The following is a 17,820-nucleotide window of genomic DNA, read 5'->3' as shown; positions in this document are numbered from 1 at the left end:
ATTTGAGTGCCTAGATAACACAGCTCCTTTGAAAATCTCCATCTAAGGACCTTAGAATTGACTTTACCTTTCTCTGGAGCTTTGAGAAGGCAACATTGGTCAGTAAAATTGCTTAATGTATCACTAGAAAGGGCTCAGATACATGGTGATGTATGCAATGTAAACACCAAAATAAATTAGGTTGTGCATTCAGAGCAGATGGGCTGTACCCCCAGTCACTTAGTTCCCTGTCATCACTGGGGTGTGGGAGGTCACTGGAGGAGCATGGTCCTTCCTATCTTTACCCGTGTTGTAAATTTAAGAGGTAGCACTTGATGAGGAAATGAAAAATACCCTGGAACATCTTCACTGCAGCCAAACCCGTCTTGTCTCAACAGGGCCCATTAGCAGACGATGGGTCCTTGTCATCATATCTCCTGTTCCCTCGGGAAGGAGATGCAGGAGGGAAAGGATCGACTCTGTAATTAAACAAAACAGGGATGGGGAAAGAGCTGAGACATCATGCATACAATACACCAACGGAGTACTCCCTGTGTGACAGATGACCTGCAAAGAAGCCTCTCTCTGGACACAGGGCCACACCCTGAACCCGTAAAGTAATAGGTGTACAAGCTATACAACCGCAAGTTGCAGTCATGGGGCTTGATTCTCCTCGCACTTACCCCAGTGTGAAATCTGGAGTAACATCATTGAAATCAAAGAAGAAAGGCCAATAGAATATCTGGCCAAGATCAGATTCAAGGCTCATTGTCTTGAGAATATGGGCTAGCCAGGTGATAGTGCTGTTACCAAATGCCATTGAACTGACATTTTAAAAATCATGGGAGAAAATTATATACAGCATGGAATGACAAATCGGGGCTCAATTTCTTTTCAATTAAAAACAAAAAGGGAAATGCGGTTTTACGGAGATCCATCTCTATTTTGCTTGCAATAATGCAACTGGGTTTCTGAAATGTTTCATTCTAGTGAAAAATCCTCATGGCCATGCAAGTATTTTGATTCATACAGACCTGCTCCCCCTTTTATTAGAAAGTGGAAGGAATTTATGAGCTACGTTTCAAACCATTCTTTTTAACACACACACTTCCCAAACCACCTCCCCCTGCTAAGTAAGTGTTTCCCCCCAACCTCCTCTCAGGGCAGAGATATTGCAATGAAACTCTCCAAAGTAGTTGCCTTCCATGAAAATCTTTAATAAAAATGCAGCAGATTGTAAATCGTTAAGATAGAGGGCCTGGGCAACAGGAAATTTAAAGAGACAAATATATAAAAATCAAAATGTGCTGCCAAGACCGCAATCTCTGAAAGAAAATGGTGCTGAGTAACATTATTTTCCCCAGTAGCTGCAAAGTCACTAGGCAACCTTGAGTTAAGTTCACACTTCATTGTGTCTTCACAGCCTCATTGGGAGTGGAATGAAATTCTCTAACAGCATTGCCAGCTCCACCCCTCCCAAAAAAACCAACTTAAATATTAGAAGACCTCCAATTAAAAAAAATCAGAGCGCTGGCAGCTGCCTTGCAGTGATTAATAGGTTCACACGTCTCCGGATGCCCTGCCTCCGCCGTGCACAATGCAACGTTTGAGAATTTCACAACCTGACCAGCCCCTTTGCTTTCAGAGATGCTCAGCCTGGCTTTCAAGTCATTTCTCACTAATGCACGTAAAATGAAAGATCAGTTTGTCTCTCTAAGGTCTCTATGCAGTGATAACAATCTCTCTCATAGGTAAATGTCCTTAGGAATTGTACTTTGAATGGTGCACCATAATTGACTATTACTCTTGTAAACTAATATAAAATACAACCAGCCCTGCACAGTAATGAGGAGATTAGACGGAGCTGCCTGCTGCCACAAACAGGCAGGAAGAGAAGTGTTGACACAGTGGGGGGAGGAAAATCTTATTTCACTAAGAAACCAGCAACACAAAACCCAGAAACTAGCATGCACACACCAACCAAGGATTCTGGCTAAATCTATTAATCTCTGTGAACGGATGCACTAATCTGTCTTCCACACAAGACATCTGCTTATGTGGCAATGCGCTGAGCTCTGCGTCCAGCTGTGAGCAGCTTTCGAGACACATGTACATCTTCCCTCTTAGGAAACTCAGGGCTGGTCTATACTAAGTTTCTAGAAACTTACATCAGCATAGCTATGTTTCAGGGATGTGAAAAATCCAAATCCCCCGAGAGATGGCGCTACATCGACCTAACCCCCAGTGTAGACAGTGCTAGGTCGCTGGAAGAATTCTTCATTGATCTAGCTACCACCTCTCAGGGAGGTGGATTACCTATGCCAAAGGGAGAAGTCCTGTTGGCATAACTAGTGTCTATACTGAAGTGCTTTAAATGTAGACATACTCTCACAAGAAGGAAAATAGGAATTAGTAGAGACATGGCAGGCAGGCAGCAGCAGGGGACATATCACTGGCTAATCAAAGAGGAGAGCACTTGATTACACTCTTCCCCTTCCATTACACCAGTACCGGCTGCAATGAGGAGGCAACTGGCAATCTTAAAACCAGTTCCAAATCCATGCTGATGAATCCATTTGTTTCTTTTGGTCCCCCTTTTTGTGCGACTGAAAGATCCTAGAGAGCCCTGAAGACTGAAGCTTTATTTATCCACAGAGCATGCAGAAGCATAGGCATCAGCAGAGTAAACTTCCCCCACAAAGGTCCCAGCCAGCCAGCGTGCCTCTATCCTGAGCCGCAGGGAATGTCGCTAGGGAACGACTGGAGTGAATGTCAATGTCCATGGTCTATCCAGTCTTTGGGTTCTGCTGAAATGGCCAGCAAGGGTCAACTAGGATCATTCATTCAGTAACTACAAACCTAGATGTGAAGGGATCCATGTCCCCATGCAACACTGGCATCCTTCATGGGGAACTAGGGGGACCCTTTCAGCACACTCACCTTTCCTGAAAAGCACACTGCAGAGCACTACACACAGCATTAGGGGTTCTGCAAAATGCATTTTCCCAGGGAGAATAGTCCCACCATTCTGCCTCCAGGGTACCCCTGCTGTCCAGTTGTCCTCAGCATACACAAAGCTCATCTGGTTGGCCCCATGGGCCAAAGTCTTGAAAGGGAGTATTCCTCTGTGTGAGGGGCCAAAAGAACAGAGTCCAATTGCCTCATCTTGATTTGCTGAAATCTGTGCTAATAATTAGATAATTGACTGCAAATGAACATGTATCTGTGAAAGAAGAGAAGCATGGCAGATAATGATAATACCTTTGCAATTCTGCTGGGCCCTTCATCAGAGGATCTCAATGGACACTAACAAAACCTCACAACAACCCTATGAAAAAAGGCAAGCATCACCATGTTCATTTCAGATAGGAGAAACAAAGCACAGCAAGGTTAACAGATTTGCCAAAAGTCTCAGAACAGGGCAGTGGCAGAGTTTGGAATGGAATCTGGCAAGCCAGTCTCCCAATCCCTTGTTCTGGTCATTAGTCCACACTCTTTCATTAAGTCAGAAACTAGCAAATGCTTAGAACCAAGAGACTTCTCAGACCACTCTAAGTGAGCATATGCTATACTGCACTAGCACTTTGTAGAAGTAAGTTAATGTCATGCAGGACACACAGTGGATATAAAATCTCTACTGCATACGTGTGTGTACACAGCTATATGCAAATTGGTTTTTCTGTTTACGTGCAACACATCACTGCCTCCAACAAAGTGCTTGTTGTACTCTATCATGTTTATGTACTGTACATGTGTGTGTGTATATATAGGATAGCGATTGCTTTTCCACACACCAGTAATCTCTACTGCTGTATAAGCAGATGTATACAGTGCAGAGTAAATCCCTGTTTAGAAGACACTCACTTTCAGAATCCTACTGTATTTTAATCACGATCTACAAGGGTGGATAGTTAATCATGATCTACATGGGTGGGTGGGGCCCCTGCCCTGATTCCGAGATGATGCTCTTGTTTAGATTGCATTTTTTGTTTTAATACTGAGATTTTTATTGTTGATCACATTTTAAATGGTTGGCATGGTGCTGCTGAGCACCCTGGCTGGGCATGCAGGTGCTTTACACATAAAAATACTGCATGCATGACTGTGTGTAACAAGCAGCATCAAAGCAACCAAGTAAAGAGGGGTGGCAGGCTGTCTTCAGTGAATACTTGAGGCTTATCCTGAGACGTTATGCTAACGTAGCACGGTGGCTCACTAAAGCAGTGGGAATCTCAGGAAGTCATTTCCATTTTGTGAGGCATGCTGAAAAAGTGTCTCCGGTGTATTCATCTTCCACACTGTCTATTTTGCAGCCTATCAATCATTTGAAGAGATGGGGCAGAGGAGAGGGGAAAACAACATCACAGTTTATTCAAGATATCAAGAGAGTGATGGCATCTACAGAGGCACAGTGCAGAAAACTGCTGGGACAAACAGAGAAGCAGGGGTGGGGTGGGGGGGAATAGTCTACAACCAAAGGGTGGGACATTTCTAAAAAGAGTTGGATGGACTGGGGAAGGAGAAAAAGGGCAAATTCAGCCATTAGTGGAACCTTTCTTTCAAGAGTTTACAGGTTGGAAGAAGGAGCAACCTGGAATGCAAGATACACAGTTAAAGTGGTTGGGGAAAATCCCCTCCATTTCTTGAGGTCCTGTGAAGTCTCAACTGATGGCCCAATTTCCAAAGAGAGGTGTTGGAAGAAAGCTCACAGCCCAAATCACCATTCTCTAGCAATGGCACCGGAGACAGAGGAGGTGACCAATGATCTCATAAGGCTGATCCCATTAGAGTGTCATGTTCAAGGATGTGCCAAATAAATCTACCTGACTTGTTCTATATGCCTCTGATTAGACCTGGCTGACATTCAGTTAATCTTTTCAAATTCCATCAGGTCTGCCCTTCTCCTGGGGTGGGTATACTTGGAGAACTGAGCCCCTCCAAAAGCTCAAAACCTTTTCTCCCCAGCTGGCAGTACATACGTATGCACGCACACACACCCCCTACTTGCTGACCTAATTCAACCCCTTACCTGTGTAGGATTGCTCCATATTTTTTTTTCTAGTTTTAGGAAGAGCCAGATCTACATCCCTATTCTAGGATGGTGTTTGTCTGGGAGGAGAAGCTAGTAACTAATAAAGGAGTAGTGGGAACTTTTGGAGGGCAGAACACCTTTTCCTAGGGAGGGGAAAAATAACAAACCAACAGTCTGGTCAGCCCTATAGAAAAACCAAGTCATCCCAGTGAATTTCAGGAGTCCCATGTTTCAATTTGTATTTTAAATAATCAGGAATACTTTCAGTGCAATCCTGTTGGAGGCAGCAAAAACACAGATGTTCTGAAAGAAGATAGAGAATGTTTCATGCAATGCATTCACACTCCAGGGCTCTCAAAAACATTGAACACACTATATACAATGGGGAGCGCGTTTGGAATGATAACACATGTGCCAGTCACACGTGTATCACTGGGAAGAGCATTTTAGGGGATGAGCCAAGAAAGATCAGGCTCCTCAGCTTGCAGAATTATTTCCCCCTTTGCCAGAGAGTTTCACACTTGTTTGGCAAAATTAAAATTCTGTGTTCAGGGAAGATGACAACATCAGGCATAATTTAGCAAGGAAGTCACTTAATCTCTTCTGCATTCTTTGTTAATTTAGTGTTCACTAACCATCGATGAAAAAAATACCACACCGCACGTTTCTTCTCACCACGAAGGCAAGTGTTGTAATAGGTCTCAGGCATTATGTTTTTTTTAATGTGTATATATATTATTGTATGTCTTTATGTGTATATATATATTATATATATATATATCCACACATTTCCTGGAAGCAAATGGTCACTTAGAACGAAAGTGAAAAGCAGAAATGGGAATTTTCTGTCTCCCATATTTGTATTTATTATGGTATGTATTACTGTACACCTTTTGGCCCCAAACAGAGATCAAGGCCCCACTCTGCTAGGCATTGCACAAACACACAATGAGAGAATGTCACTGTCCTGAAGAGCTTACAATCTAAATAAACAAAGAGAAGAAGTGTGTGTGTGTGTGTGTGTGTGTGTGTGTGTGTGAGAGAGAGAGAGAGAGAGGGGAAAATAGGGGCAAAGTGAATTGCCTGAGGGTCAGTGGCAGATGTGAGAACAGAATCCAGGTTGTCTTCTCCTAACTTCCAAACCAGTGCCCTAGCCACTGGGCCACACTGCCTCTCCTAATTCTTAGCATTTTTATTTCTAGATATTCTGCAGCATGAAGGCTCGTAAGTTATCTGACCTGCCAGAGAGTTTTCTCTATTTGAGGAAAAGAAAAGAAAAAAGAACCCCTGAGAAGCTGGCAGTACAGTGCCAGATTTTGTTAAAATTAATTTACTCCTCACAGGCAAAGGGTTGCACAGCCCAGACAGGAGGTAGGATAAGTGTCTAATCAAACTCAATCTCATCTGTCCAAACCTGCATTTTATTTTATTTCATTATTTTCCCTTTCAATATGGAAAGGTGCCATCTCAATATAAAAGCTCATATGTGCACAACACTGAAGCAAGAGACTAAGATAAAATAGAAAAATTACACTCAAGTCCCTTGGAGTATTAGTTATAACATCAGTATTTATTATTAAGGTGCTGGGGGAATGTAACTATTTTTCCCACCAGACTTGTCTGGTCAAATGAGACCTTGAGATGTCAGACAAGAAAACACTGTTCTTGGTTTATAAAATCTCTCTCTTCTCTTTTCTCCCTACTCTTCCCCTCCAGCCCTTCGGTCCTACACTTTAAACACAATCTCTTCTCAGTTTTAATTCATGCCCGAGAATGCAGATTAGAAGCAGGAAGCAAGTGAGAACTTGGAATACTTAACTGCCTGAGGTTTTCCCTGGGAGATCAAGAGAGCAGACATGCAAAATCGTCTGTGACAGATGGGTGATGGATGGAATGAGTGATGGCTGAGGGCTATCATTCTAAAGGCTGCAGCAACACAACCCTGACATGTGGCAACTATCATCTTTGTGCAGGTGCCATTTTACCATCCCCCATAGAAAGCCAGATCCTCCACAACAACAGTACAACACATTGTTGGGCTGAGATCTCCAATACGTCTATACTGATGGCAGCAAAGTGAAGACCCGCTCAGTTGATCCAGAAGTCGACGCAGTAAAACCACCCCCTCAAGTGGCGCAGTGCAGTGAAGACGCCGCGCAGAAGAGAAGCACAGCCGTCGACAGGAGTTACGCAAACTACTCTGTGTAGTTTGGGTAACTCCTGTCAACTGCCAATGAATCGCCCGGTAAGTGTAGACCAGGGCCAAGTGAATTCAGGGCTCATGAAAAAGTGTTGAGATCAACCACTTTTGGGAATAAAGTCCTTGATTATTCATTCAACAGCTACAGCAGCAGTGCAAGCTCCCCCTCTATTCACCCAGCAATGCCTGTTTTCTCCCACTAGCATGTCTCAGTCATACTTCAGAGGGAACCCCTCTATGGCACACAGGAGAATTCAGTCTGCATTCTGTCTTTTGCCTCTCTGCTAACACTGCCAGTGTGGGGGCTAGTTGTGATGCAGATGAGCCTCCTACTAGGAACGAAAGACAGACCACAGGCTCATTTCACATAGGTCACCAGAAAGATGGTCAACACCGATCCTACATCTCCCTTTGATGTAGGCTGAAAGATAAACTCTTCATTTTGACTTGCCATTGGTTTTTATAATCAAGCCTCTTGTCCCCACCATAGCGCTCACTGTAGTTGATAAAGTCCATGCAGCTTGAATCCTGGAGAGATCTCTTCTTCATCTTGCTTGGTCTACACTTAAGGCTAAGATAATGTAACGAAGGTCACCGATTCCATGACTTTCAGAGACCTCCGTGACATTTTTTGTTTCAGCCCTGGGGTGGCGGTCCAAAAGCTATCAGCCCATGGGGGCCCTGCAGCTCCCAGTCACTGAGGGAGGCAGGGGGGACCTCTGCAGCTCCCAGTCGCCGGCCCCACAGCTCCCAGCCGCCGCAGGCATCAAGGAACCTCAGAGCTGTCAGCTGCTGCGGGGGAATGCCGGAGATGTTAGCTAGACCTCTCCCTCATACATCTCCCCATTTGGGCTTCAGTCACTCCCCCCCCATCAGCCCCATTTTATCACAGTTATTTTTAGTAAAAGTCAGGGACAGATCACGGGCCTCTGTGAATTTTTGTTCATTGCCTGTGACCTATCTTTTTTACTAAAAATAACAGTGACAAAATCTTAACCTTATCTATACTAAACTAATTTTTTTGTTTTTTTAAATACCCACTGGTCGGAGCTCTAGTGTAGACAAGGCCCTGGCAGTTGCCCACATTGTCTATACTTGCTTGTAGCAAAACTGGACGTTCAAAAGTAGCAGCAGCTGGTCTACACTAGTACTCTCACCATTGACACTACCTATAGAACTGCACTAGAGGGAAATTTTAGGTCTAAATGGCTAGTGTAGGCAGCATCTCTGCATGATAACACACTATTTGAGATCAGATGGAGCGCTTGGGCTAACAGTTCATAAATGTGTACATTTAGGGAACGGGTATTCTTGGGAGGGTCTAAATTCTGCAATGTGCTTCTCCTCCTGGTCCTAGGCAGCCAAGATCTACTGACAATCTCTTCTCTTAGGCTATTGGAGAAAACAAAACTGTTTTTGTTTGTTTTATAATTAAGAAGTTTTTATAAATGAATGAAGGAGCAAATGATTTCATTGTATCAAAGAGTACTGACATTGCTACATTTTTAAAGAAAGTGAGTTATTGTTTAAGATGTTTCAGGGCACCAAAACAGCTACACAAAAAGCAAATTATACATGCACGCTAACAGATTTACGTGGGAGATCTCACCCGCATGCATGTCTTGGAATTCTCGGAATGTATAGGCCTCCTTCCAATGGATGCTGTGCTCAGAATGTACCCAAGTGGGGTTTTAACATAACAAGGGGCAGAAATGAGAGCTCTACTAGTGCAGTAAATGACAAGAGATGAATCAGTCACTAATGGATGGACCAGATCATTTTGCCTAGAAAACGGGGAAAAAAGATGACTAGGCTTTGAAAAAATCAAGCTACTTAAAAAAAGGAAAAACTACAGCCACCCATAGGAAACTATTTTTAGCCCTTCTGCTGTTTCTAATGCAACATGGTGATAAAAGCTAGCGCACTGAATTTACACCTTTCAAAAAGAAAAAAAGCTGTGAATTTTGTTTTTTAATAGGCAGTTGGCAAAAAAATAAGCAGAGTGGTTTTTCTTTTTCTTTCTTAATTATCTAATGAGCTAGTTCTAATTTTTGCAGCTTCATTAGTACCTTTCTGGCATTGCGGGGTTACCTGGTATCTTTAATAGTCCTTAAAATCCAAGACCTAAATCATTAACGTTACCTAAAACAATTGTCACCCCAGAGAACCAACACCAGCCACAGACTATTCTTTCTCCTTCTCCTCAGACACAATGATCCAAACCTCAGAAATTAATTTTGCCTTCACTGGTGTGATATTACTTGTGTTGACATGTCAGTCATCTACCGATTAACAATACTGAAAGCCAGTCTTCTGCATTACTTTCTGTTAAGCAATCTTAGGCATTATAGCTCTGAGAACTAGGTAGAGGACATGGTGAGAATGCTGTTCCCTTCTGAACTGTAGACAGAATCCAGTTTTTAATCCTTCTATTTGAACTCTGCCAAAGACATGGTCATCTCAGTATGGGGGCAGTTAACATCCTGATAGCAATACAGAGCATTGCTGCTGTAATGGGGTATCCTCAAACTGCTCAAGTTGTAGTACATTACGTTAGACTGAGCTACAAGACGGTCTAGAATGAAATCACAGCTCTACTGAATTCAATGGGAGTTTTGCCATTTACTTCAATAGAGCCAAGATTTCACCCCAGCTGTTATGCGAAGGGAAAAATATTATTTGGGCTGAGGATGGGACATCACAGAAGAAAGCTGCGGCTGAACAAGTCTTCTAAATACTGTCCAGTTATTGCCTTCACTACTCTAGGCTTGCAAAGTAAAAAAACCAACAAACTTTTAAATCTCACCTGTTTTCCTCACCGTAGTCCCAGGTTTTCCCTTGTTTTTACCATTGAAAGAAAAACAGTATAGAGTAGGCTTTGCTGGTTAGAGGGGTGCTGGAATCTCTTTCCTACTAAGAGGCATGAAGTACAATTTTCAAAAGCACCCAAGTACCAATTTAACACATGGCTCCTCCCCCCCATTTATACATTTCAACATACTCCCTTATGGCTCTGGGAATCATCTCCCCATCATGTAGATTACAGATTTTAAAGAAAATATGCTCTGTACACACCAAGTATACTCGTTCAATATTTACACAACTTGCTTACAAGAAATGTTGCTAGTTCACAACAAAGGAAAGCATGTATTCATCACTCAGGACTATGTACTTGTCAAGCTTCAAAGCAAAGGCATTTTTAGCTATCAGCGTTTAAAGGAAAGCATCTACAAACTTTAATGGTAAAATGTGCATTTTCCCCTCCTCCCAAGGACCAAACTCAAAACTGTCAAATGGATTTTTAAGGAAGATTTCACAAAACCAAATGGACTTCTAAACTGAGCTTAAGCATGACAAGCTTTACCTCAAACTGAAGATGGGGAGGAAGGAGCAAGTGTCAAAGAAACTGAAAATGGGGGAGCCAGAGCTGGAAAGGCCACCACCACCTAGGCTTCATTGTTGTTATCAAGGAGAACCAAACTTTTACACTAGACTACTGGACACTTTTTATGTTCACAATGCCACTAACTGCATCCTCTCCCCACATATATCTGTGCGGTAGATGTCACAACTAGTTTGAATTCAGCCTTGCTCCCTGACAAAATTGATCCGCGAGAGGCAGCTGACAGTCAGTCATTTCATTGCCTCATGAAAGATGACCCTATTCTGCGCCATTCATGTCCATTTGTTTACAAAAAGTAAAATATGCTGCTCTAAATTCTGTGTTCAACATTTTGAAATGTTGCATCTGGGAGAAGAAGGCCTGGAGGAAGAAAGAATGACTATCCAAAAGAATGGTGGTATCTCTAACATGTCCAGCAATTTAAGGGAAGGATGGAGGACTCAACCAGTTAGCCAGATGATACTGGAATTTCTATGGTTTTTGGGAACCTGGTAATTCTCAACACAAGGATGTGACTGGATGGTGTTTCTGAACCATGCTTCAGCACAAAGGTTTCCACAAAGGTAGAGGTTAGAGTGTAGGACTTTAGGTCCACAGTGTTAACCAAAGCCAAGTTTAAACATCATTCTTCCCAGAAAGGTGTTCAAGTGGAACGAATAATTCATAAAGGATGATCACATCAACAAATTCCTCATTTTTCCTCTTTAAACCGATGGACATTTCTTGAATTGGTTGCTTTATCCTGCTTGCCAAATAATTTGAGAAAATAAGGCCCTGCTCCTCAGGCATATTCCCAAGATAGCTGCCACATAATAAAAAGGGAGGAGTAAAAGGGTGACTCCATCTCCCAATTTGCATATGGCAGGGTGAGCCAGATACATCTTTCCCTAATAAAATCTAAACTCTGGGTAGCTGTGACACCTTATGATGTCAGCCAAGTCAGAAAGGCAATATACCACAGAAAGAAGGGTGAGGGAGTGAAGACAAGATCAGCAATTATTACAGAAAGCGAGGTGAACTCCTCAAGGACTGCCATCCATCCTAAACTAGAGAAAGCATTAGCCTCTCCCTGCACAAATGCCAAATCTCCTCAGGATCTACATCAGTTCTACTTATTTAGAAGTACGGAGAGCTGCCACTTGATAGGTACTCATTTGTTTACATGGTTTAACAAAAAATTCTTTCATGATGAAGGTTGTTAAGAAATCTGATGATTGTTACCATCTCGGGTTAGAATATAAACTCCTCACACATTCATTACACTGGGGAAGTAGGGCAGATGCCCTCCTTACTCTAAACCTCACCCCTATCAAACCTCACCTAGCATCTCAGGATCCCACAGTGCTGTATAAAACATGGACCAAACTGCACTCTCAGATACACCAGTAAAATGAAGTAAATCCTGATCTACACTGGTATAACAGAGCAGAATTAGCTCTATATGTCTAGGGACTGCTTCACCCACCCCTGATCTGCAGTCACCTCTGGGAAGGAATACAGCAGCTATTGAACCCGAGACCAAAGTAGATTCCCCCTCTTATTTTTAGGCCTTCTAACTCAGTGGTTCTCAACCTTTCAAGACTACTGTACCCCTTTCAGGAGTCTGATTTCTCTTGCGTACCCCAAGTTTCACCTCACTTAAAAATTACTTGCTTACAAAATCAGACAAATGCTACAAAAGTATCACACTATAACTGAAAAATTGCTTACTTTCTCATTTTTACCATATAATTATAAAATAAATACATTTTAGGGTATATTTTATATGATATATCATATGTATAAAAGAGTATCCAAAAATTTGTGCTTTGCTACTGGGTTACACTCCCCAGGCAGATTAGTATCAGCACTGATGACTCGTTGAGGGCCATCAGTGACACAATGAGCCACAGGCAGAAAAACCAGGGGCTACACTTTATGAGTCATCAAGACATGTAGGAACATGCTTATGGACAGGGGACTCAGAGCTTTTCCATGACATGTGCTGTGTGGCTGTGTTTGCAACAAAGGAAGTACAAGCCTCATGGCAGAAACTATAAAAAGCTGCTGCACCATCTCCATTTTGTCTTCATTCCTGCTTTCTACCTCTGGATCAACACCTACAGTGTTACCAGCTGTTACCAGCTCTGGGAGAATCTGCTCTCCTTTTGCAAGCTTCCCTGAACTTGGCATTTAGTGAGCTACCCTAGGCACGGACGGATCACACATGATCTCCTGGAGCCTTAACATTCCACTTGTTCTGCCTTCTTTAAACAGGAGCTCCATGTTATGAAGTGGATTTCACCCTGCTGCACAGAAGGAACGCTAAGGCTCAGACTTGTAAATTATCACCATTCCTGTAGTTTAAATATAATTTTTTCCAAACCATGGGAACAAACAAGCAAAACACCAATCTGTAAGCTCCCTTACATTCTATTTAAGTATCACAGTAGAAGCAAAGCTGAACATACGACAGTCCCACCTCCACTAGACACTCAGTTCTCTCCACCTTGCCAAGTATGCAAATAGTGGTTATTTTCCCAGTACTGCACATGCTTGCATAAACCCAAGAAGTGCCTCAAAGGCATGTAACATATTTAACAAAAACCATTCTCAAACACAGAGATGTTCTTTATATTTAAATCATACACTTGGAATTATGGCTATTTATTGCTCATTAAGTATGTGTGAGAACACACATATGCCCATGACATACTAGGATATTATCCTTCCAAATGCATTGGGAAACATGGGCTTGGAGGGGCTAGGATCAGAGTTAAAGAAACACCTCCAGCCCTGTGCCTACCTCCCAGTAAGTGACAAGAAAATTCACCCCTGCACTGTGGCCACTTTCTGCTAGCTAAGCCAACATACAAGGCCCATAAGGCCCCTGTTTCAAAGAATATCTGCAGCATGGGGGGCCTTTGCTGGAACCAGCTTCACCTACAGAAAGCCCTGGTCCAAGGGGTGCTTTGGTAATTCTGCACCCCTGTAATGGCCATAGGGGTCATTGCTACAGGATCACAAGTTAGAAAAGCTCTCACGGCTGCCCTAGTTTGCGCTGTACCAGCCCCTTTGCCTTTGAATAGAAGAGGTGCAAGCTGCTTCCTCTGCTCCTACACAGGGATGAATCTGGCTCATTACCTTGCACTTCTGCAAAAGCAAAGGGTTCTTTTTGCAGGTCACAACTAGAAGAAAGCCATATAGTCATATCTGGCAACAAGCATGATCAAGCAGCCATTAAACATACTTAAGAAAATTATGAAGGTGGAATGGTGGAAGGATCTAGACGCAAATGAAAGACAGTGCTCCAATCCCCCTTTTAATAAAAGAGAGTCTCCTTTCTCCATTCTTCACTAATGAAGGCAACACTGCGCTCAAGAGGGGGAAAAAAGATGTCCCTGAGACATCTGGAGGGATTTCAGAACTTGAGTATTTTATATTTGGGACCATAAATAAAAATGGAGCCCTGCAAGGATTTTCCATTTCTAGATCATACATTCAAATTACATGCACAGCTACCATTGCAAACAAAAATGGAATGAGGGATCTCTTTTAATAGCCAACTATTTATTTCACATTTTTAATAATTATTGGTCAAGACTGAGTTGTACGTGCTAGGTGACTAAATACCAGTGTGTGCCTGCAAGTCGTGGAGGAAAAACAACTTTCTACCACCACAGTGAACTGAAAATGCAATAAAATATGGCTACAATTATCTGTGGGCACAATCCTGATGCACAGCAGGTTAACTCAGACCCACTTTCTGTAACTCACGTGTCAATACCTGGAATTTCTAGTGCTGCTGTCAGTGTGGTGTACTGCAGCAGAGAGCCATATAGCTCTGCCAGTAGGATTCAGCTATACCACTCAAGAGAAACACCCACTCAAACAGAGATAGAGAGACACTGCCAGTCAAGTCTGCCACTTAGCCTGAAAGGTCTCTCACCTGGTTGCTTAGAAACATGAGCCGGCTGTTAAATTGGCTAAACCCTGATATTAACTCAAGCAAAAAATTCCTGCGGACTTCAATGGGAATTTTTTCCCAGCTACATACTAAGTAAGGACTTCAGGATTTGCTCTTCAGTTACTCTGCACTTAGATCTTAGCTCCAACTCCCTAAAGCCTTTTGTAATTAATACTGTTCTGTTATGTAAGATTGAAATTTTTAAAGCTGCTTAGGGGATTTGAACACTTTCCCCATTTTAATAGGAATAGAGTATCCAAATCCCTTAGACCTAAACATATTTTTCCATATCTTCTTAACCACATAACAGCTAGCCTGTGTTAATATTCCTAGCTACTGAACTAGGCCCTGCATCACTGATACTTTTCATTGGTGGAGTGGGGATCCTCCACAGATCACTTCCCTCCCGACCCCTGCTCCAAAGCAGAAACATTGTAAAGATTCCCACAAGTTGGAACAAACTTTTTGCGCTTGAAAGCCGACAACAGCCCCAGCCTTGGGTAACAAACACACTAACTGGCTGGAGAAGATGTGCATTAAGCCACTGTGCCAGTTAATATAATAGTTTTAAAATTAAAAAGGCAAGGGAGGTTGGGTGGTAGAGATGGAAAATACAGCTTTGAGTTTAAAAAAAAAAAAGACCAATAGATATAAAAGAAAATGATAGAATGAGGACTATATGATTATGCAAAGTTCAGACCCCATCCTTAGCCAGCATTTGCACATGTTTTGGAGAGGGGGAACAGCTCTTTAAAAGTCACATGAGATCTTTATTAGGCTAATCACATCTTTATCATTTGTTTCTGGTCTCTGAGGTTGTCTTTATAGAGTGATTTCACAGAGCTCCCAGATCTCACTCCAACTTGCTGACACATCAATCAAACCTAGGCCTATCTCCGGAAATGAAGCTGTGCGCCCCCAGTTCTCTAGCAATCAGATCTCTTTATGCTGTCTCAGCTGATTTAAACAAAGCCAGAGCGGCAAGAGAAGCAGAGAAAATTACAGAGCAGGTAGAACAGCAGTGTGCTCTGAATGGAGGGATTTTGGTTCTTGTTTTCTGCACGCCCATAGAAAACATTATTGCAGGTCCAGCAATAATTGATTCATTACTGATTATGATTGGCCAAGCCATATACAATAAATTGCCTCAATAGCCCATGGGACAGACCCTGGAATCTAATGTCCCAGGCCTTCCTTCTTCATAGGACTAGATACTTCCACAGTAGAGGTTAAGTGAGGCAGTTTGCAATGACTGATTACCATTAACAGCTTTCTCTGTATGGAGATTGGACAATAGGGTGGCATGCAAGCAGTTCCCAGCAAAATTATTATCGTTGCTGTATATTTACCGACACTGCCTATCTCAGGCATTACTAGTCACTGTAGAGTAGGAGTTCTCCAACATTCCCACAATGCATAGCACATCTTACTAGAGAAATTAAGTCAGGAACACATCCCCTGCAATTTGCGATCTCCTGGGCCACTTTCCATTGACACTCAAACTATCATTGCTGAAGAATCTACAGCAATTTCTTACTTAAAACACTCTAGGGAAACATTTAAATACATTTCATGAATTTTTAACTTCTTTTAATGGAGTTTAGCACCTGGAAAAAGCAGCAGCCAGCACCATGTAACCAGCCAGCTTTCCACAGGCCTGCAAAGCACAGGTATGGAACATCTTATGTAGTATCTAGGCATCACTGATAATACCAATAATTATCACTGCAGGCTCAGCAGGCTCTCAGGTCCCCTATTACTGTTAGGGCTGTGTGAAACTCAGAGGTTCCCATTCAGTAGAAACTTCTTTCCCATTCCAGTTTCATTTGGGTTTGCATCCCCCTTCCTGAGTTTTGATTGTGTTGAATCTTCAGACAGTCCCAAAAATTCAGGGCAAAACTCTTCTAAAAATGTTGCATGTTGCCAGGTTTGGGGCTGAAATCAACTTTTGAAAAAAATCAACAAGTTTCACATTGCAACTATAAATTGGCCCAGATTCACCTGAAACTCAGCCTGTGCTGGTTTGAAGGGCTGCTGGATCAGCTGTGAACCCATCACTGAAGCTGGTCTGAATTTCAGAATGGGCAGGAAATCAAAAGCCTCAGGCCTTGAGTTGAATGGATTTGGAGGTGAGCGGCACTTTGCAGGATCAGGCCCCTGATTGCAAATCAATGAGGTATGAGAACACAGCATCTTGCAGGATCATGTCCCAGAATCCTACCACTTTACAGAACAGATATTGGTTGGGGGTTTTGAGTTTCACTTGGAAACCAGACTAACCCTTTCCCCTCATTCCTAATAAACTAAAGATAAATTTGTCTGGAGATCATGGTCCTCGGGTTTATCTATAGATGGAGCAGTGTGGAAGTCAGCAGAGTTACTCCAGAGATTAATTTGGTCCAAAGCATTAAAGCAACACACACACACTTTTTATTTAGTGGGCCTAGCTACCGAATGCTTCCACTCATTGCTACAGCCATGAAACAGCAGGCATTAGTTGTTATAGGTCTCCAGTTGAAAAACAACCAAGAACAATGACTCTATGATGAGCTCTTTCCCTTCATTTAAGATTTAACCAATGTTCTGCCTCCTGTTCACAATTCAGCGTTCTTTCTCTTGTATGTTCACAATTCAGAGTTCGCTCTCATATGTTCTCACACACAGTCTAGACAGATTTTCTCTTGTGTATAAGAGGGTCCAAAGATTACACTACATTAAAGTGAGTAGAGCTCAAGGGATATGGGCTCTCCATCCTTCCCGGCTGCCTATCTCTCAATCACCTCTGAAAATTGAACCTTCTGCTTCTAGATTTAAATGTTCTGTTCTATTCACTGATTTATTGCTTAGGACACTAGCTATAGCCAAACAGTGGGATCACGTGAAGTGCCAGACATTTTGTTTATGCTTCTATCCCATATACAATTAATGAAGTAGGGGACAATACCTTCTTAATGGATGCAACCCCAAGAAATATACCACTCCAGAATGCAATGTGAGTATATCATGCCTGGAAGTAATGCCCAACTGGTGGGGATGTGGGGAAGTTGCACTTAGGATTCTGTACAATGAGAGAATAGAGGAGAGAGAGACAGAAGTGTGAGGTGGTCTGAGCACAGGACTGAGAGCCAGGATCTTCCAAATGCTAATCCCAGCTATGACTGACAGTCTGTCACTCTGCCTCTCTGTGCTTCAGTTTCTCCACCTTTAAAATTGGAATAATACCAAACTCACAGGTGGAGAGGTTTAGGTACTCCAGAGGT

At 42.5% G+C, this 17,820-nt stretch overlaps 1 protein-coding gene across 2 annotated transcripts in view; it reads right to left on the bottom strand.

The window, feature by feature from the left end:
• The window catches only part of TRIM44 (tripartite motif containing 44), an 87,723-nt gene that overhangs the window by 6,773 nt on the left and 63,130 nt on the right, over window positions 1–17,820 (bottom strand). Inside the window, exon 5 of one of the 2 annotated variants that reach the window (XM_067557559.1) lies at window positions 334–458. The exons of the other annotated variant lie outside the window; for it this stretch is intronic. Coding sequence (XP_067413660.1) covers window positions 371–458 — 88 coding nt within the window. The 3' untranslated portion in view covers window positions 334–370. The remainder of the gene's footprint in view (window positions 1–333; window positions 459–17,820) is intronic. 2 annotated transcript variants of the gene reach the window in all.

This window comes from Emydura macquarii, unplaced genomic scaffold (assembly GCF_026122565.2).
Source record: "Emydura macquarii macquarii isolate MOO-44397 ecotype Brisbane River unplaced genomic scaffold, CSIRO-AGI_Emac_v2 contig_1876, whole genome shotgun sequence".
Classification (NCBI taxonomy): domain Eukaryota; kingdom Metazoa; phylum Chordata; order Testudines; family Chelidae; genus Emydura; species Emydura macquarii.
This window is presented reverse-complemented; position numbering and strand designations above follow the sequence as displayed.